Below are 20989 nucleotides of genomic sequence, written 5' to 3'. Positions count from 1 at the left end.
AATCGATTGTTCTTCACTACTGAAAAATACAGATAAAAATTTTAACAGGATTCGGTACTGCTTGCAGGATCTAAGCAAGGTCTTACCAGCATCATGGGAAAGCTGGAGGCAATGTCTTGACAGATAGGTGAATAGTGTTAAAAAATGCTCCGGATTGGTTTTCATATGTGCTAACAACGTGTTGTTAAGTGGATCATGGCAGACTGTGTTCCCGATGCTTTCCCAGGGTAATGTGCTCGCTCTCTATTGTTCTCAGAGGCCTGTCAATGCAGACAGCCTGTTCTGAATGTCCTTCAGTTTCTGTTTCTTTGCATCTTTCCTCCTCCATGAGTACCTCCTGTGTTTACGTTCTTGGCACTTGCTTGCAATTTTTGTAACTCAGCAGAGACTTGACATTGAATTGTTTCAAAACTGCAGGTTCAGAACTGATGGAAGCAGCATTGAGTTCTCCACAGGCTTAATTGGGGCATAATTAAGCCAGTGTGCCTGGAAGACAGGATAAGACATTGTATCAGTGTGTATTTGTTTCACATTTTGTTCACACCAGAAAAATCTATTTTTCTAGAAGTACAAAATCTGGAAGTATTTTTCTTTTTAATTGAAAATGTTAGTTCTAAAGAATTTATTTCCCTTGGCTCCCATGACTGCTGGTGGACTTATCCCTGCTCGTCACTGGAACAATGATAGATCCTCGACTGTAGTTCAAGAGGAAGAATTTGGTATCTGAGATTCCCCTGTTTGGATGTGAGCATCACAGAATGTGTTTGGTCAGCAGTAGGTTTTTGCTGTGCCACTTTTCTTATTTCTAGCTTTTAAAATTTGATTAAAAACATGAATTTAAAGTTATGTTGCATTAGTAGCTGGACAGTTCTGTATGTACCTGAATGTATGGGTTTAAAAGTGCTCCTATTTGTGCATGCATCCATCACTATTAGTGCAGTTATTTCCAAAGTCCTAGATCCTCATATGGAATTTGTCCATTGAGAACTTGTGTAATACAAAAAAGTAACATTTTCATTTTCACATGTGTTTAGCCATCATATGTGCTTATCTTCATCATTGTTTAAACGGAAAAAAAAAAAAGTAGGATTTGCTTATAACTGCCATGGTAGATTTTAATCTGTTAATGCTGAAGAAGTGAAAGTTGACAACTTAATTTTGAAAGGAGGGAAATCTGGCATGCCCAGATGCTTCAGTTAAAATATGCAAAATACTTGAGAAGAGACAAGGAGTAACTAATTTGTCCTTGAGCTACATGTCTAATTTGTAGACAAATAAAGACTGTAAAGCTGCTTTAAAAAAGCCAACTTAACTTTCCATTACAGAAGGTTTCAATCAAGTTGGGGAAGAGAGTTCTTGACCAGTGGCACTACATGTTGTTTATTACTTAGGAATAAAACATTAAAAAAGCAAAATCTCTCATTAGTTACACTTGAAGTCAGGTTGTTTGGTTTCTGTCATTGGGACATGACAAATTCTGCTTTTCTTTTGAATAAACTGAAAATATTTTATTTAGATAAACTTAGTTTTAGGAGAATGTCGTAATATCCTAGGAGAACAACTGAAATTTTTACCCTTTCCATTTCTGAGAAACTAAATGATTTTGAGAAACAAAATATCTCTTTAGTTGGGTTTGGGGGTGTTGGTTGGCTGTTTTGGGCAGGGAGTTTCTCTTAAACTTTGAAGTAAAAGGAGACTATTCTTTCTTTTCCTGTTTACAATTTTTGGGTTTGATGAACTTTTTGTGCAATAACAAAAGATACATATTTAAAAATAGAAAAAAGTCACAAAGTTGAACTAATTAGAAAAGTAGTGGGGAGGAGGTAAGTATTAAGTACTTAGGTGAGCATATTTGGCTCAGCAAATGTTCAGGTCCTCCTCCTGTAAACAGAACAGGAGCCTTATGCCAAGCTGTCCCTTGTCCTAAGAAATGGGAGGAGGCTGAAGAAACCGACAAAGAAAGATAAATAAAGGGACAAAAGAATAAACCAGCCACACATCAGAACTGATTTCTCAGTGATGCATTTATTTAGACTGAGGCTTCTCAGCTCTCTTGGGGCCAGATAAGAGCTGGAAAGCCCTTCAGATGACATCTTGCACTGTAGCCAGACAGTGACTGGGAAAGGATCCGTGTGTCCTGTTCAGTTTGGGTGTTCTTGAAGAAGCTGGATGGAAGCCTGGCTTTCTCGACTGGTGAATATCATGAGCAAATATGCTATCTTTTTTATATTTGTTTTCTTACAATTGCAGCATATTTATTAAAAAAACATGATATTTGAGTATTAGTTGATGTTGGAAGTTTAAAGCTTTAGAGTCTTTATTTGTACGCTTCACATTGGAGCTACATTTATGAAATGTATTGTAGCATTTAATGCTGGATGCTTCAATTGGAAAGCGATAATTCTTGTTTTCAGATTTTATTGATCTTTTTAATTTTGAATTTTACTTGGTAAACCATGATGTGCTTTTTTTATTATTTGAACAAAAATTCAGTTCTTGTTAAGAAAAAAATATTGTAAATGGATTTTCTTGTGTAAACCACTGTAAAGTGATTAAAAGTGATAAGCTCTTCAAAAGGCAGTGTCTTACCGTATTTGAATAGCTTACATACTAATTGGTTTTTAAACTGTATGCCTGGCTCACCTGTGACTTTTTATTCATCAGCATGTTTTGCTACAAGGTAGTGTGTCTTGTAATCTGCTCACTTTTTGGTTTTAGAGTATTCTCTTAATACGTATTCTGCTACTTGATATTTCTTTATGTTTTCAGTAACTTGATCGGCTTTTTGTGTTATAACAAATTTTTTTAAAAGCTTCATATGATACTTGCTGGAAGAGAAGTTTGCTTTTGTCTGTCTCTGAAATAAAAATTAAAAGGAATGTCTGTAAATTATTTTAAGGTTTCTATGAAATTGAAAAATGAGATCAGGTTATTACACTGTATTTGTCCTTTATAAAGATGTTTGTACCTTTACCTTTGAATGTTTTGATATTTAGATATCAGTCTGTGGAACAGTAACTTGAAAGTATGAAACTGAAAAGGAATTAATTAACAGAGTGTTGGTTTACATTTAAGATTTTGTTAAAGCGAAGTATGTAAATGGAAAAATAATCTGGATCTGTCTCATACATGCAACAATAATTTCCAGCTTGTTTTCTGTAGTGCTTAGTTTGAAGCTTTATGTAGAGTAGTGGGTAAGCCTTTATAAAGGATGTCATTAGTAATAAAGAGGAAAACTTTCACCTTTAACAAGATTTTGTCTTCTGTACAGCTTGCCCAGTTTAGGCAGCGGAAGGCACAAACTGATGGTCAAAATGGATCAAAGAAGCAGAAAAAGAAGAAGAAAACAGCAAACATCAAAGATGAAGAATCAATACAAGATGGGATTGAATCTGATCGATCTCGAAGTGATGAAATATCCACATGCAGCAGTCGAAGGGGAGCAGCTGCTACTGCTGACTTTGCTATTATCAGGACTTTGCATAGTGGAGAAATTATCAAACACACCCAGGCTTACACCATTGAGGTAAGTTTGTCTCAGGTTATAAACAGTCACTTTTGGGGGTGAGTGGGCATGAAATCATTCATTCATTTTGAGAGTGGGAATAAGGGAATTGGGTGAGAATTTGCATACTATTTCCTTTCTTCTTCTACCTGACTTAGTATGTCCAGAGAAGACACTTTCTGCCTGCCTGCTGGCATAATTTTTTTTTTTTTTATTGTAGTCAGTTCCCTGTAGAGTATTGAAAGCATATTTGTACTGCTATCCTCCTTAAATGTGCATAAATTAATTTTGTTTTATTAGATATTGCAAATTGAAGTGGATTGTTGATCTCTGCATTTATGGCTACACTAGAATGTAAAACTAAACGTCTTTCTTGTATTCATGATGTAATTTGAGTCGCTCTGGTTAATGAGGACAAAGAATGAATTTAGAAATCACTACTTAGAACTGGGGGCTTTAGAGTTTGATGAATAGTTACTTTACTTTTACTACTTATTGAAATATAATCCTAGTTGCTATTGGCTGAAAGTACATGCTCTGGGAAGTTTGGAAGATGGTGTGTGACATATACTGGCAGTCCAGTTTACTTCTGAGTGAACATGAATTCATGTAATGTCATTACAGATAGAAGGGACAAGAAAGGCTGATATTATTTAAAGAATGACTTACTCCATTTGTGAAACCAGTGCTTCTGAAATGACATGAGTGGCATTCTAAGGAAGCATCTCAAAGCAGATTCCCAGCTCTGTGCAGATGAATACAGTAATTTTTGAGAGATGTGGTACAGATGAATGCTCTGCATTTTGACTTGCCAGTCCTGTACTGGGATAGACCATATGTAACCATTTTGGCTCCATTATTGTATTTCCAGCAACTGAGGACTAAAGAAGAAATTACACTTTTTGAAATGTTTTAGCATTTTTGTTAAAAAAGCCCCAAACTTAGCGTGGTAGAGGAGCAGACAAACTAAATCATACATGCAGATGAAAACTTGTAAAGTAATTGATCCATTTATTTTGCAGTTATAAGCCTATAATACACTAGATTAAATAAATCAATAATATATATATCAATATATCAATACACTAGATATTTTGAACCTTGTAGGTAAGTGCCTTTAATATGTAGCTTTTAATTCTTAGAAAGCTCATGTTAGGGCTTCAGAACTGTTTGTAGCAACTCAATAAAACTGTCTGTTCAACTCAGATTTTCCTGGTGGAGGTAAGAAATTTGCTAACAGAATAGCTATTTTCCTAGGTGAAGATACGACTTTTTTGCCTTCCAGGAAAAGGGAAGGATGTACTTTATGAAATTAATCAGGTTATCTACAGCTAACAAGAGAGGACTGCTAAAGAAGAGTAGTGTTTTGAGAGAATCACTTAAACTGTTGTTTTAATAATGCAATAGTCTACATAAATATGAAAACTGTAAGAAGTAATTTCCTTGATTAAATATATTTTGAAGCTGCAGATGGACTCTGCTAATGCATTTCCTTTGTTAGGATAAGTGTCTTTACTACAGTTGGAGAAATAGGGTAAAGTACAGGGTCACAGAATAACTTTGGTTAAAAGGGACCTTTGAGGTCATCTAGTCCGATCCCATGCTCAGAGCGGGTCTAATTAGATCAGGTTGGTCCTAGTGGCCTGTTTTGGCCTCTAAATGCATACAGTACAAGATATAGATGATTTTAGAAATGGGAAAAATACCTGCACTGCAGTTGCTAAAGATGGTATGCATAGATACATTCTTACGATGGGGTATGGTTTTTCTGGTCTGTCTTACTCCCAAAGCAACTTATCTTTTTTTTGAAATAAATAACTATGGAGATGCACTGGGGTTTCTGGTTTGTTGTGGGGAGGTGGTTTGTTTGTTTGTTTGTTTCTTTTTTAAAATGTGGCTTTAAAAGAATAAGCATGGAAATCATGTAAATTTGTAATTTGACTCTGTTGAGTTACATAGTGACCAGTATTCATTTCCACAAAAAAACAAAACAAAAACAAAAAACCAAAACCAAACAAAAACAAACAAACAAACAAAACCTCAACACCAACCAAAAAACACCCCCCTCCCAATTGGGGGAGCATTTGTCTTTGTTAAATGTGGTCTGTAGCTGCCATACTCACATTACTTAAATAAATAATCAGTATTCTGTAGTTGGAAGGTGATTGCTAAAGTCTTTGCAGTATTAATAGAAGAGAAAAAACTCTGAAATTGTTTCAGTGGATCTCATAATTTACTAGTTTTAGTCTCACAAGTGCAATGATTTGGACAGAGAGCCTGTATTACAGTAATTGGATTGGAGCTTGCTGAGTTGAAATGGCAGCCAATGTAATAGGCAGTTTCAGGCTAATCTCTGTAGTGGAGAATTACAGCTTTGAGCTGTTTGCTTTTTCACCCAACATTAAGTCGTTGTAGGTTGCTGTGTCAGAAGAGTGAGACCGGATTACTGGAAGCATTATGCAGGATCATTTTCTAGCTAAACTTTGGTTCTACTTACTTATTTCATCTTTTACTGGAACTGGTATTTAGAATTGTTCTTTCTGTACCACAAAATACAGACTCAGAACATCTGCCTATACCGCCTGTCTATCTAAAAATCTTGGTTGGGCTCCTCAGTGGTAGTCTTGTGGGTAGAAGTTTATCTCCCTGAAGTTCTTCTAGTATGATTTTAAGTCCCCAGCGGACTTAAATGTCCAAATACAAGCAAGAAATAGGAATGTTTTTTACTCTTACTCAATATAAATATGAGAAAGTGAAATAGAAATACTCTTCTGGGAGATTATTTCCCTTAGGAAGGCAGAAAAGGCAGAGAGGACAAAAGTGTTTAGAGAACAAAGAGGTTTTTTGCAGTCATCCATTTCCTTTATTTTTTTTTTCTTTCTTTCTGTGTTCCTATGGGTGGATTCCTCTATCCCCCTGTATTCCCTTCAGTTGCAGAAACTGATTGGAAGAACTCTGGAAGGACTCTCATTGTTTACCCATTACATTTTACCTTCCATCTGAACTTCTTTGTAATCTCTCAGGTGTTCTACCCACTGTTGGAGGAACAATTGACAAGATTGTTTAGTTGGTATTTATTGGTGAAAGTCTCTTGTTTCATGTTGAATGCTTTTTGTCTTGTTTTCACAAAGAGAGTATTTTTTGTCTTAATTCTGTTGCAGCCTGATATTTTAGGTGTTGACATCCATAGTGTCCTTTTCCATATAGAAATAAAAATAACCTAGACCACATTATATTAACTGGAATCAATTAAAATCTTCGGTTTAGGATTTCTTCTTTTTGTGACTTACACAACTAAAAATGGAAGAAAGCAAAAGCTGCTTCTAAGGTAAATAGTTGCTGAGATCACCTTTTCAGGGAAGTCTTGAAAGGATGGATTGGAGCACGCTGCTTTGCAAGAATTTCCTAATGCCAGGAAAGTAAGAGAAATTAACCTGTGCCACCATAAAATTGTCCTTGAGTCACCTGGGTAGTAAAAGCTATTATACAAAGCTTCTTAGAAAAGAAAAGTTCAAAGTTCTGTGATGAAGAATACCTGGTAATTGACTAAGGTTGGATTAGTAACTCGTCTTTTGTTTTTCAAAGGTCAAATCCTTTTGGTAATAGTTTTAGAGTAGCTTAACTGTTAACTGAAGTAGGTGGTAAAGTTTATAGCTCCTTGTTTATTGTTTCATTTCTATAAGGTATTCCAGTTGTCAGTGTCTGAGGTTTTGACATACAAGGATCAGCAAGTGATTTAGAAAGAGACAGTGTGTAGGATTCTTGAGAACTGATGAAGAAAAGTGAGAGAAACAAGAAAGTATCTAGGCAATATGAAGAAACAGAGAGGATGCCTCAGTGAGAAAAGGTATAAGTGGTGAATGTGATAAGACATTCCTGTGATGGAAGCATGGAAGCAAAGAGCAACTAAAGATTTTGACTAGGAAAGAGCTATTCTGGGATGTACAGGAGGAATTAAAAAAAAAAAAAGGATAAATAAAATGTAGTAAAAATTAGCCCAATCACTTCAGATAACTTAGCATCCATTGAAACATGTTTTGAAATTAAAGAATAAAGAAAAGCAAATGTTTGGAAATAGTCTGTTCAATAGTAAAGTCAGTGCCACAAGAGAAGGTAATAGATTCTCAGCAGCATATGGTTCTGATTGAAGCTAGTCATCCTTCCCATTCACCATCTGGGCAGAAAATTGCCGGGATAACTTGCCAATTTTCTTCTATTCATAAGATAACCTCTGGTTTATGCCTTCCTTTATCTCTGTAAATACTGATACATAATAGATTTACTGGCACAGAAATTACCTGTATTGGAGTATGGTCTCTGGAATTACAGGGTATTTCACTTTAGATTAACCATTTATAAAGCCATGTTACCAAAGAACAGAAACCTAATTGAATGCTTGGGTTTCCACTGTTGACGGTGTTTTCTGATACCATCAGAAGTTTACACACTGCAGAGTTCAGTACCTCGCTGCAGGTTATGTTCAGGTTTGGCAGCGGTTTATCTCCACTAAAATGCACTTGGTTTAAATTTGATTATAGTAATTTGGTTTGGGTCATAGATCACCAGGGCATTTGGATTGAATGGTTTTGATAGTAGGAGCTAAGAAGGATGTGATAAGGCAATATGAAAGAATAGCCCTTCATATTCAGAATGTTCTTCAAGTATTAAATGCCCATAAGGTTCCAGATGACCTAAAGAGAGGGGTTTATGTCTGGAATATTCTGTTTGCTTTGTCTTTGCTTCATTTCTAGTCACGGTCTCCTTAATTAGACTTACTTGCGATCCTCTGTGAATTGCTGGAAACCCATCTGAAAATGGCCAAGTCAGAATACTTGGTGAAGATACAACTTGGTCGAGAATTAATCCAGCCTTTTGTAGTTACATTTTTGTGACAGTTTTCACTGAGGTCGTCATAAAGTCAGTAGTTTCCTTCAGGTAGAATTCTGTTCCATGAATATTCCGTCTATACCTTCATCCATTGCAATTCGAGTAGTTGAGAACTGGTTCTTGCAAAATGTTTTATTGTCACCTATGGAAGTTTTCCAAAGAAATATGAAAATCACTTTTCAGTTTTTGTGGCTAATTTTGTATATGAATTCTTTTGTGAGTCCTGGGATATTGTTGGGTGTCCAGTGTCCAAGAACATGACTTTTGAGCAGGGCTTAACTGCATAGAGAAACCAGTTACTCTAAAATGGGCCTGCTGTATTCCACAGGCTACTCCTTTTTTTTTTCTGTATCATCTTGCAGTATTTCCTCTGAAGTATTGGAACTTTTAAAAATTTTCTGAATACTGTTATCATAAAAGGTACCATCTTCGGAATTGATGGAGATACTTGCCTATAAAGAGTCCTTGAGATGTCTCTTCAATGTGTTTTAACAATCAACTACATTGTCAGTGAAGAAAATACTAAATTAGGTGTTAAAGTGTTTTGCCAGAAGAGAGTAACTGTTTGCAGCAAGAAAGTGCTGTGGGACATAGTTAATAGAATCCGTGCAAAACAATTGTTGAGGGTGTTACAAATACCTGTTTCAAATTCCATGAAGCATTGAGAGAACTGATAAATAGCCTTCTTGGCATTTTCCTGTCAAAAGATGTTGTGTTGCTAAGAGTATGTAGTAAGAATTTTTTAAAATTATTTCCTTTTGAACTGGACCCCTGAGGTGCAAATGAGCGATGTAAAATGTAATTACTTTTGTTGATAAGAGAAGAATTGAAGCATACAGAGTAGGTGGCTTGATAATGGAAGAAACTGGATTTTGAAATAAAGTTGGTCAGGTCTTAGGAAGTAACATAGCTGCTTGGAGGGCAAGATGACTGCCTGTAAAATGTTGACTACTTCTAATGATACCAATTCTGATAGCGAAAGAATAACATGAAGTCTTACAGTCTGGGGTCTAATGTGTGAGCTCATAGGATTTAATTCTCTTTAATTGGTTTTTAGCAGGATTTGGATGATCCCCGTAGCACAGGAGATGGTGCATTTAGCTGGAGTTCATTTGGCCATCTTTGTCTTTAAAATCATAGAATCCCTTGGCAAAAACATGTTCCTTTGAAAATGAGCCTGACAGAACTCAATAAAAAATTGAGACAGATTTAATGTGAGGCTGGCTAATATGTTAAGAGAATTTTGGACAAGCTCTATTATGTGCATGTCATTTTTGCCAACGTAGTTGTAACTCACGGTTGCACTTCTCAAGTTTTCAAGTTTTTCTTTCAAGTGCACTTAGTCCATGATAGTACACCTTATATACATAATTTGCATCTTTTCCCAGGAACATTTTAATTCTCAATTAAAAAAAAACCAAAACAGATACAGTTTATGTAGTTCATCAAGATACACTGTGTTTCATTCAGGTGTCTGCCATGGCACACTTATGCTCAGTTTGTTAAGGCTTTGTTCCTTTAATTCTTCTACTTCGTTAGATCACTAGATTTGAGTCTTTGTCCATTTGTCTTTCCTTGGTTTCCACAGAAACTGAAGGATGAGCGTTTGTTTAAAATTCTAGTTAACATCAAAAGTCTTGCATGTACGAAGATGGTGTTCTGTACAAGATTGTGTTCTTAAACCAGCAAAGTTCCTAATTAGTTAAAATCTATATAGCAGAGACAAGTTCTTTTCATGGTACTTCTTAGTTCTTTTTAAAAAAAACAAAAAATAAATCCCAGAAAGTTATGTTAAATTTCCAAAATACTGTTCTGCAGCTGCAGTTGTTTGAAGATTTTGTCATGTAATTTTAGTGTTTCTGTGATCATAGTTCAACAGCAAAATTACTTTATTAAAGCTGGGATTTCAAGCGAGTGAAGGCAACCATTGCTGTACATATACTCTTATCAAATTCATGTATACCTCGGTGTTTTCAAATACTGTAAAATAGAAAATGTCTTGTTTAGTATTTTTAGAGTGCCATCATTGTAAATATTTTAATATTTTATTTTAGCCGGAAAGTGAAATTTCCACCACAGTAGAAGATTACAGTTCTGAGGTAAGACTGAAGTAATGCTTGTCCTAGCTTTTCTTTCAACCCTTTCTGTTACATGTTTGCTGTGATGCTGTGCATTGTTTTTCAAAAGGAGAAGGAAAGAGCAGATGTGATATTGTGGACAAATCTGTTGCAGGTTATTGCTGGCATGATCAATGTTCCATTAAAGCAAGCATTATGTCAACTCCATAATGGGATGGCTACTGTAATAAATAATACAGTACATACATAAACTCTTGTAGCAGTGTCATCCCTAAGGTCATATTAATGCTTTGTATTCCCATAGGAGTAGTGGCTGTGCATAATCTCTACTAATTTTCTATGAGAGACTATTTAACAAGTCGATTACATTTTAATGAGTTTCAAAGTAGCCTCAGTGACTGGCCGAGTGTCGGTCTGCTGGTGGGAGATGATGAGTGATTGCCTGTGTATCTCTTCTTGTATGGCTGGTTTGTTTTCTTTCACTTTTTAAGCTGACTGTATCTCAGCCTGTGAATTGTAGTTGCTTTTGTCCTTCAAGTTCTCTCCTCCACCCTGCTGGTGGGTGGGTGAGTGAGTGACTCCAGCGGGGGCGTAGCTGCTAGTCAGCATCAGCCCACACATCAGCATCTCCAGCTCATCTCTGTCACACTGAAGGGTAGTTGTGTGTGTGGAACTTGGATACAGTCAGATAAAACAGTTATGTTTGTAAGGAGTAAAATACCTCGTGCATAAATGTCGGTCAAGAACATGCCAGCAAGAAATAGCCGTGGAACATCTGAATACAGTGGAATTGGTTTTAGTTTGAAAATCTGATTTTTTTGTTTTAGTTTGAAAATCTAATTTTTCATGTCTCAAACAATGACTTTGTGTAGGGACAGTCTGGGTGTTTTTTTGCAGTTCTCTATGTTAAACACTTCAGGACAAACACATCCAGAATCTTAAGCTTGGCAACAAGTAAGGGGGGATGAAGTAAATCAAATTAATCGCATTGCTGTTTGCCATCAAGAGTGTGGCAGACATACTTTTGAAAGACTGCCATGACCATAGTGCACCTTTTTAGAATATGCATCACCATGGTATGTGGTTGCTTTTAAATGGAATTTGCAGTATGTGAAGAATGTACCCTTGAAAGCGGTTAACAATGTCATTGGTATTCACGTATTTTGACAAGTGAGACATATCAGAAATATAATGAAATATGATGAAATTGTGATCCTACTTCTGAAGTGGTGGGAAGCAGTGCTGGAGACTGATTTTAAAAGCTGAAGAAAACATGTTTGCCCAGGGCAACAGGATACAGAAAACATCCGGTATAATCCCTCATGGTAATTGTGGATGTGGTCTGCTTTTAGTGTTTTGGGCTTCAATTTCAGTTGAATTTAAAGGTCTCATTTTAACATGAAGTTTCACATCTAAACACTTCATTCTTCAAAGATTTCCACAGATAACCTGCAAAGGATATTAGGGAGCAATTTTTCCAGATACTGAAGACATAGAAGAATAGAATTACAGTTTGAAAATTCCTTAAAAATTACAGATTCCCTAAAAAATGCAGTGACAGATGCATTACTAGGCAGTTCTTATTCCTGCAAAAAGACTTTTTACCTTGATGAGAGTTATTTTTTAAGACATCAATAGGCAACACAAAACTCATGAGTAATACGAGGATACTGGCTCTGGTGAAGAACAAGCTCAAGCAGTCAGATTTGTCATCTTTTCTAATAAACTCTTTTTAATTCCAGTTGATTATAATTAGTTGGTGTCTGAAATGGGGACACATTACATTTAGGAATGCAGCTTTTTAGGAACTGATTTTTCAATATCCTTCATATCAGCCGTAATGTTGTTTTTATTATTAAAAGCTCTGATTCCATTCATGGATATACTGTAAATAAAATTATCTGAAGCCTTTTCAGTTAAAGAAGATGGGAATAAATTAAACTTTGTCTGTAGCAGCATAATTATGCAAATACATAAAATATTGTGCTTATGTTTTTTTCAAATACATTATTTCCTTTTCAGAACGCTAAGAAAAGCCATATTTGAAGAGACATAGGCCTGTTGATTCATCTTTTTCCTTGCAGAATAGAACATCTGTATTATTTTTAGTGGTTTTGCCAGGTATTACGTTGAATTGTGGTTGTCATGCTTCAAATTCAAATAGGTTGTAAATAGGTTTGTTATGTTGTCATTGATAAATTAAATCAGATGGTGTTAATTCTTCAGCTCCTTCTCTTGAGGAATTGATAAAATTAAGTGATAAGGTCTCCCTCGTTAGGAGACTTACCATACACAAAATTATAAGGCAATACAATTATTTAAGCAAAAGTGAGGGTATGTTTATATAAGAATTCTTGTATTGAAGGAAATTTATTGTAAATACAGTCTTTTGTTCAGTTTTGCTTAGCCACCTTTCTAATACCAACACTATCAAGGTAGTGGCCGACTGAAGGCTGGTAAAAATCCCTCGTATGACCAACTTGTCTCTTGGGATGAATTTCTCGGTGTGAGCAATGATGACGCCTACCTGCGTAGTCTTAATTTATAATGGTGGTTAGCTATTTAAGGTTATGGTTTGAACTCAGAACTAAGGGAAGTTAGGCTTTTTCCAGCATTTGGAATTTCAGGGCATTTTATAACTGTGAAAGATAAAGTTGCCCCCATATATTTTCCATATGCCTCAGTTTTGTGGTATAACTTAAAAGCTGTTCCACCTGATTTTTTTTTCTCTTCTTGACTCTCTTTCCAATTTGCAAAGTATGTCTCTGAAAAGATGGTTAATATGATGTCTAGAAAGTTGTTTTTATAAATTTTAATGAAATTCTGTACTTCAGCCTTTACTGCATAAAGAAACCTGTTGCTGTTCTGTTAGTATATAGAAAACTATATTAAGCCATGATATTTTAAAAAGTCATCAATGGTTCTCCTTCAGGAGTTACTAACCTTAGTTACAGAATTGTAACTAATCACAAACTGAAAATGGCTTTTGTTTATGGAGTATAAATCTTCCCCTGCAAACCCCCAAAAGATGCTGAAATTCATTTTCTCAAGTTCACCTAATTGCTAATTATAGCTCTCTTTCATATAGTCAGTTGTGACATAACTAAAAAAATGAGAGGCTAAGAACATTGATAAGCACTGTTCAAGGTCTAAATATTAATTTTTAGGAAGGAATCAGGTTTCCAAAATGTACAAGAAAGGGTGGAGGGGGAAAGAAAACATGAGGTAGACTTGATAATCTGTTTCAGATACTTCTGTATGTTTCTACTATCAAATCAAACAAGTCTTTTAAGCAGAACAGTATGTATTGATTTATGCTGAACATGAATTTATTATTTATAGAGGGAAATCTCTGTAATAATGGTATTAATTTTGTACATAGATACACATTATATATTATTACTGCTATTTCTGAGATACAATTTCAGGTCTTCCAAGGTATAAGGAACATTAGATAGGGTACAGTGATTTCATAAATGTAATCCTGACCTCTGGTGGCATTTGTCATGAATCACTGCCTTAATTCGGTGGTGGAAGTTGGTTTTCTTTGTGTTTCTCAGAAAGAAGATTCCTTTCCTTTGCCTTAAGCATGTATTAACTGATGCAATAGAAATGAAACCTGAAATTTTAGCCAATAGACTACAGATTGTGTTTTACTTTATATTACTAAATAATATTTCTGTGAATTGTTTTGAAAATGCAAGGAAGAACAATCAGACAGAATGTCCTTTGAGAGTCTTCCATAACCTTCACTTGTTTCATATCATTTATTCACCAAAACTGTGATTTCTGACTAATGTATTGTAAAATTTAATCTATTCTTATTTTGAGATTATTTGCTCATATAGTTTTATCCAGAACTCTTGTTACTTCTTGGTTCCATTATGTTAAAATGGTATGTCGTTTGATTATTTCAAAGAAAGAATCTTTCTTTTAATTGTTTCCTGGTGTATGTAACTAAGCACATCATGAGTAATTAAGGCATAAGAATGTTTCAGTTTTAAAGGTGAACTGCAAAGCTTTTAAAGAAGAAATTATAAGATTCTACATTAAGAGCATTTATAGACTTGCAGAGGATCTCTGAATGGGTAAATCACTGGGAGTGTAAGTTGAAATGGAGTCCTGCAGGCCTTGTTTAGCCATCTAGTAAACATTCAAGTTGGCATCTGAACTACTGAATTCTTGTATTTCAGAAAAGTGGAAAATTAATTTTGAATAAAGATATTTTGAAGCTAATAACATATTACCAACTGTGTTTCTGCTCTTACAGAGCAGAATTTGTCATGCCAGGAGTTGCTAGGGTGCTCCCAAGGTTTCCCTCAACACAGCACCCTGCTGTAGCTGTCTGAGGTTTTTTTCACAGATTGTAGTGCAATTTTTTTGCTTTGTCATATTTTCACTTGCGCTTTGCAGAAGACATGAGACTTTTGAAAGAAGAAGGTATCAGATGAGAAACAGCATGGAGTACCACGTTATTGTGTGTATCGCTTGTGTGATGTCAGAGTTATGCTCCCATGAAATGGAGGATTTCTGACGTTCCAGACAGTTGATTTGAATGTGTGTAGCAAAATCCCTTTTGTAAATAGTTAAAGGTCTTTTTTAGGTTTTTCAGCTGCTGAGCAGTCTGGTACAGCTAATGAGATAAGACTTTAGTGCCTTTTCTATTAGCTCTTGTTATAAAGGGTCTTTGATAGTCACACATAGCCATGATTCATGGGAAGAGAAGTGTATCCACTGTGGTAGATTACAATGATTGTACACTGCATCCTTTTCAATTAAGCCTAAGTAAAATGGGAGTTACAAAGAGGAAAGGAAGAATTTCATAATAGTTTCTATTAAACTACTACTGTTATTAATCTGGGACATCTGCCAAAATCTGAATTAAGATGTTGGTGCCAGGCGCTGTGTAGACATTTGTGTGTCTGAACATAGAGCAAACATCTGGCAAAACACAAATGACACATAGAGCCTCTATGAGTTGCCTGGACTGCTGTTAGCTGCAATTTTCTTTATTCCTGCTAAACTAAGGTAGTAATCTCTGTGGTGACTTCTTGTTACTGAGAAAATCAGAAATTGAAAGGGCACTGTGTCAGCTCTGCAAGTTCTCTAATGCAGATTTATTCATTTGCCTAATGCAAATTCAATGACTGTATTGATCCCATTTATAACAGTGCATTTATTGATTTGCTCAGGCATGATAGTTATCTGTAAGTAAGCTTTGATCTAGGCTGTGGCAGACATCTGAACAGTACAGTTTCTTTTTTTCATTTAAATATAGTATTTGGATCTGAAATACTATCATGCCTTTCCATTTCTAGTACCATTATTTTTGTTTCAGGCTCTGATGTAATAACGAGCTCTGAGGAGAAATGCAGCTGTTCTTGCTTTCTCATTTTTGATCATCGGTCTGCTGTTTTAAAAGCCTGCCTCTTTGATTGCTACTCATGTGTACACAGCATGTTTTTTGCATTTGGAATTTTTTTTTTAATCTATAACTGCTACTTTGGCTTGTGCTTGCCTTTTGGAGATTTGCTGGTATTGGTTTGTACAGTCAGTAGAACCAAAATTCTCATAGAAGCTGAAAGGACTTGCAGTGTTGGGTGAGTGAAAGAGGATTTATTTTCAAATGTCTTAAGTCAAATGTATAATTTCTGCTCTTTTTCAACTTCACAAAATTCCTTCAAATTAATGATGAAAGTCTGTGATAGTGCCTTTCATCCCCTATCAAGAGATAGGTAACTTTAAGAAAGACTAAATCTTGTGGTGTGTAAAAATCTTTCAGAAAGCATAACTGTTTAGTAATATATAAAAATATTAAACATATAATTTAAAATGCAAGAGTGCTGTATTTTATTGATTTAAAAGATAAAGCTTTGCATTGACCTTTAAATCTGAATTCCTTTGTTTTCTCTAGGTGTTGATTGGTAATAAGGTTTTTGCTTTGAGACAATAGTATTTATTTTTGCAATTTTGGGTGTTTTACCTGTTATCTATGCATATTTTGATGCAATTTGCTATATAGAAAGCTATTTTGTATTTCAAATGAAATAAATCCTTGTAGCATAACAATTCCCGTGGGTCTGCAGAAATTGCCACATAAGATTCAAGTAAGTGGGAAATAGAAATCTAGCACTATTTCGAATAATATATTTAGAAATTGTCTTTATACAGGTAAATGGTTGCAGTTTTGTGACAAGAACAGCTATACCTGCAGACTTAATCAGGGTACAGTATTGCAAATTGACTCGGAATACTAATGGAGAATACTAAACACCTCAATTTGTTTTGAACAAATTGCTGATTAATACTTTATTTTGCATGCTGTGCTCTGCATCTGCATTGTTTGCTATATTAATATAGTGTATCATTAAACTTGAAATGCAAACCAGTTTAGTCCATCTATTAAGGCTAAGGTTATAGAGCACAACTTGCAGAAACGTTTTGTGTCAGTGCTTTTGAGGTGTGAATTATACTAACAAAGGAGGTTACCATGGCAATAAGATCTTTGATGCTGTATTGTATGTTAATGTTCGAAGGTGGCATTTGGTACAGAATTTGATGCTTGACTTTATTTACTGTAATAAAACATAAAAATTGGCATGTAAAGGAACTTGGATTGATTTAGGAAGAAGAATATGGAGTTGGAGACATTCATTCAGAGCATGGAATGCAGCAGTCACACACACAGCTAGAGGTGATGGAGAATCAATTGTCTGGGAAGCAACAAGAGATTGAAGAACTAAGCAGAGAGATAGAAGAAATGAGGGCAGCCTATGGTACAGAAGGATTGCAACAGGTATAATTACCTTATGTTGCTTTCTACTTGCTTTTTGGTTACATGCAAAGATGCAGAGCCTCACTGCAAAGAGTTCACACTAATGGTAGCTGTTTAGAATGCACTCAGTGTGTGATATAGAATTAGTTACACATGATTTCTTTCAATCATATGCCATGTGTTCTATTACTTTGAGTGGCATTTCTACTGTGTGTCCTTTTTCTCTGTATTTTGTGACTAAAATTTGAATTGTCTTCACAGTGAGTTTCTTCAAATTAGAAATGGAAAGACAATTTTCTTCAAGAAAAGCCCTAATTCTTCTCTGCTTTTGCGAAGACTTTAATGTCTTCCCGTTCCTCCAAGATCAAAAAGCCTCAGGTTTTACTCCCCCAGGAATAATATAACTGAACCAAAAAATATTTGTATGTCAGACTTCACAGTGTGAAATACAAAAACAACAGTGTCAGAATGTTCTAATTTAAAACACTTAATTGGGTTTACAGGAAAGCATTTCTTACTTTAAAAATACCATTGGATATAAACTTAAGTTTTAAAGTAAAGAATATTCTCCCAGTTTAAGCCAGTGGTGCAGTGCACTCAAGTCAGTGCTTTGTTGTTCTTTACGTCTTACTTGTCTCTCTCCTTATTTGGATTCAGGTCGTGTCACTGTATTTTGCTATTTTTTTGCAAAGTACTATAAAATAAAAAAAAATCTGTAATATTCAGTTATTTTTGCGTTGCATCATTATTACTATTATTACTATTATTTTATCTGTGATAATAGATGTCATTTTATCCACCATAGCACCAGTTAAGTGGTTGCCCTAGAAGAGGGGATTTATTATTTCTTTGTCTGGTGTTGAGTTTTAATTACTGTGTCTTGTAGCTGTTGTGCTAAACGTAATACTCATAATTATAGCATAATAAAGAAAATAAATGTTTCTAAATATTGTAACTACTGTTAATTTTTTCCTGAAAGAGTAGAAAGTGAAAATGCTTTCATTTTTTAAATGGCTATAATTACACTTTTTAATATAAAATAAAAATATATTAAAACAAAATTGAGTGTTTTCGGGTTTGGGGCTGCGGTACAACAATATTTTAATAGTTGCAGTGTATTTTTTGTGTGATCGTGGTACAGTGCATAGTATCTCAGAGGAGAAATGCATATGGTTTGTTTTTCAGAAAAAAAATACTTGTGAAAGGGGAGTGGGGAAGATAGCTGTTTACCTTTGTGTACCTGTTTGTCAAGAATAGAGATTGAATTTTAAAAATTAGAAATTATATAACATGATGTGCTTTGGAAGTGACATATTTGCTTAATTTCATTGAACAGACACAAAAGCAAAGGTGTAGCGCACTTCAGTTCCTGGTCTGTTCCTAATTTTCTCCGCTATAACAAATATTTAGTACTTCCATTAGGCCTGTGCTTTTAAAGTAGGAGTTGACTCCAGTGTTCTAAATAGAATTTTATCTGGAACCATTATCATGTTAACAGCCAGCATTCATCCTATAACTCAGTGAAGGTTTTTTTGGGGAACATTGTAAACAAAACAGTTACAGAAGATTACTAATCATTAAAAAAAATTGCAATATGTAGAGATGAGGCTTCCACTAGCCTTAAATGAGTTCAAACTGAGAAAGAAGCGTTATACTGATGCATGATTGTATAAATGCACACAAAAATATTGCTAATCAATGTTTTAGAATTTCTGACTGCTTGAGTGTAATCCTACAAAAAATTAAAACAGTTGGCAAAGAGTTTTTTTGTACTCTTATAATTTCTTCATCAGTATAAATTACAAAAGGTTCATCTGTTAAGTATGCTGTATCCATTTTGCAGCTTTAACTGCTTTTCTCATGTAGTTATGAAGGATTTCCTTGGGTTCACAATGTAGGATACTCTATGGTATCTGTTACATGTTCTAGTACAATAAAATGGTATTTGTTGCACTTTAAGTGGGAATGATATAACTTGAATTTATTGTGGGAAAAGTGTGTGGATATGAGTAGTTGTACAAAACTGCTGAAACACTATTACTAGATGTTCTGGCTTCCTTTACGATGATTTGCTTATGTGGCTGCACTTTTTATTTTAAAAGCAAGTTACATATTTAATTAATTATCCTTCTTAAAAGTTGAGATTTTCTTATTTGTTAACTATATTTTATGGAGAGATCATGTATTGTTCAATGAAGGGGAAAAACCCTTTTTCTGAAATTTTAAAAATAGAGTTCGTGAAAATATAAAAGCTCTACTAGTGAGACACCTTTTAAACAGAAAGGTTAGGGATGACTTATTCCTACTTAACTAGAATTAGGTAGTATTTTTTGACTGTGGTTTTCATGTGCATGAATTAAATTTTATCTTTTACAGCTGCAAGAATTTGAAGCTGCTATCAAAAAAAGAGATGACATTATCACTCAGCTCACTACTAACCTACAGCAGGCGCGGAAAGAAAAGGATGAAACCATGAGGGAGTTCTTGGAGCTTACTGAGCAAAGTCAAAAACTGCAAATTCAGTTTCAGCATGTAAGTAATACAGCTACCAACATTTATTTGGGTTTGACAGTAGGTGTCACTTTGGAGGCTCCATAAACAGCTACTTCCTGCAGAAGAAATTTTTGTGCATTTTTCAAGAATCGTCCTCTTAGATCAGCAGAGATCTGCAGTCATTTTCCTGGTCCTGCAGTTGTTGCTACAGTACCTGTTTTATTGTAATAATTAACTATAAAATGATAAATATTAATATGTTTTCTTTTCTATTATGGGGTAATAGCTTCTGATAAATACTGAATTATGGTACTTATCCTGGGGAGAAACACTTGGGTAATTAGTTCTTAGAGCTTTGGGCAGAAGTGTTCCCTTTGAAATCAAAATATCCAGCCATTAGCTTCCATGGGTCACAGTTTCACCCTCCAGTTCTTTTATTTTTGTATAAAAGCTTCCTTTGTGGTGTTATTAAAAGGTAATTTAAATAACAACATGAAGCTTCAGAAAGACATTTCTCCTAAAAAGCCTGGTGATTGAGGTGCCATAGGCGGAGACTACACCTTACAGTGTTGCACTTGAATATTGTAGTATTTCATGCTATTTAAGTACATTATATAGCTTAGTTTGAGCTTCAAGGGGATTATATTCTGAAGCCTGAGATTTTGTTATTAAAAAGTCTGATTATGGCCTTCATAGCTGCAGCTAGTTAGTTTTACTACATACTGATGTATCTGAGGCACTACTGTTCTGTTAGGTCAGCATGAATATTTAATTAATATAAAATACCTTTTTATTAGTTGGCCATCCCAAATGAATAAGGGTATTTGCTGAGTAAGGACGTTTCCTCCAAAAGAACTTAGAAATCTTTGGGCTTCTGATGTGGAAGAAGAAAGTAAGGATCACTATTTCTGTGTGTAGCACAAGATGTTTCTGAAAAACCTGATGTATTTTAGGTTTTATTTCTTTGAAATTCAAGTTGCAGGCAAGTGAAGCCCTAAGGAACAGCAGCCATAGTTGCACAGCTGCTGATTTATTGCAAGCCAAGCAACAGATACTTTCACATCAACAACAGCTGGAAGAACAAGAATGTCTGCTTAAGAATTATCAGAAAAAGAATGAAGAATTTGAGGAGCAGATTGCACATCTGCAAGAGAAAATCGCAACATATGAAATGGTATGTTCCTTATTGTAAAGATCTCTTTTCCTAAATGCTCTTCAAGATTTTCTAATTCTTTGGAATAAAAAAAACAA

The 20989-nt window shown here is 34.9% G+C and overlaps 1 protein-coding gene across 6 annotated transcripts in view; it reads left to right on the top strand.

Annotated features, from left to right (window-relative positions):
• AKAP9 (A-kinase anchoring protein 9) overlaps nucleotides 1-20989 on the top strand; it is a 104384-nt gene that overhangs the window by 21385 nt on the left and 62010 nt on the right. For 3 of the 6 annotated variants that reach the window (XM_066197723.1, XM_066197707.1, XM_066197715.1), the window contains exons 2-7: nucleotides 3272-3526; nucleotides 10447-10491; nucleotides 16642-16695; nucleotides 17096-17266; nucleotides 19622-19777; nucleotides 20715-20912. In XM_066197723.1, the coding sequence (XP_066053820.1) occupies nucleotides 3272-3526; nucleotides 10447-10491; nucleotides 16642-16695; nucleotides 17096-17266; nucleotides 19622-19777; nucleotides 20715-20912 (879 nt within the window). The remainder of the gene's footprint in view (nucleotides 1-3271; nucleotides 3527-10446; nucleotides 10492-16641; nucleotides 16696-17095; nucleotides 17267-19621; nucleotides 19778-20714; nucleotides 20913-20989) is intronic. The other 3 variants (XM_066197733.1, XM_066197741.1, XM_066197749.1) reach the window with 3 other exon arrangements.

Source organism: Chamaea fasciata, unplaced genomic scaffold (assembly GCF_029207755.1).
Source record: "Chamaea fasciata isolate MVZ Bird 193981 ecotype frontalis unplaced genomic scaffold, bChaFas1.0.hap1 SCAF_1, whole genome shotgun sequence".
NCBI classification, from domain to species: Eukaryota; Metazoa; Chordata; class Aves; order Passeriformes; family Sylviidae; genus Chamaea; species Chamaea fasciata.
The sequence above is the reverse complement of the archived record's forward strand: the minus strand, read 5'-3'. Positions and strand labels throughout refer to the sequence as shown.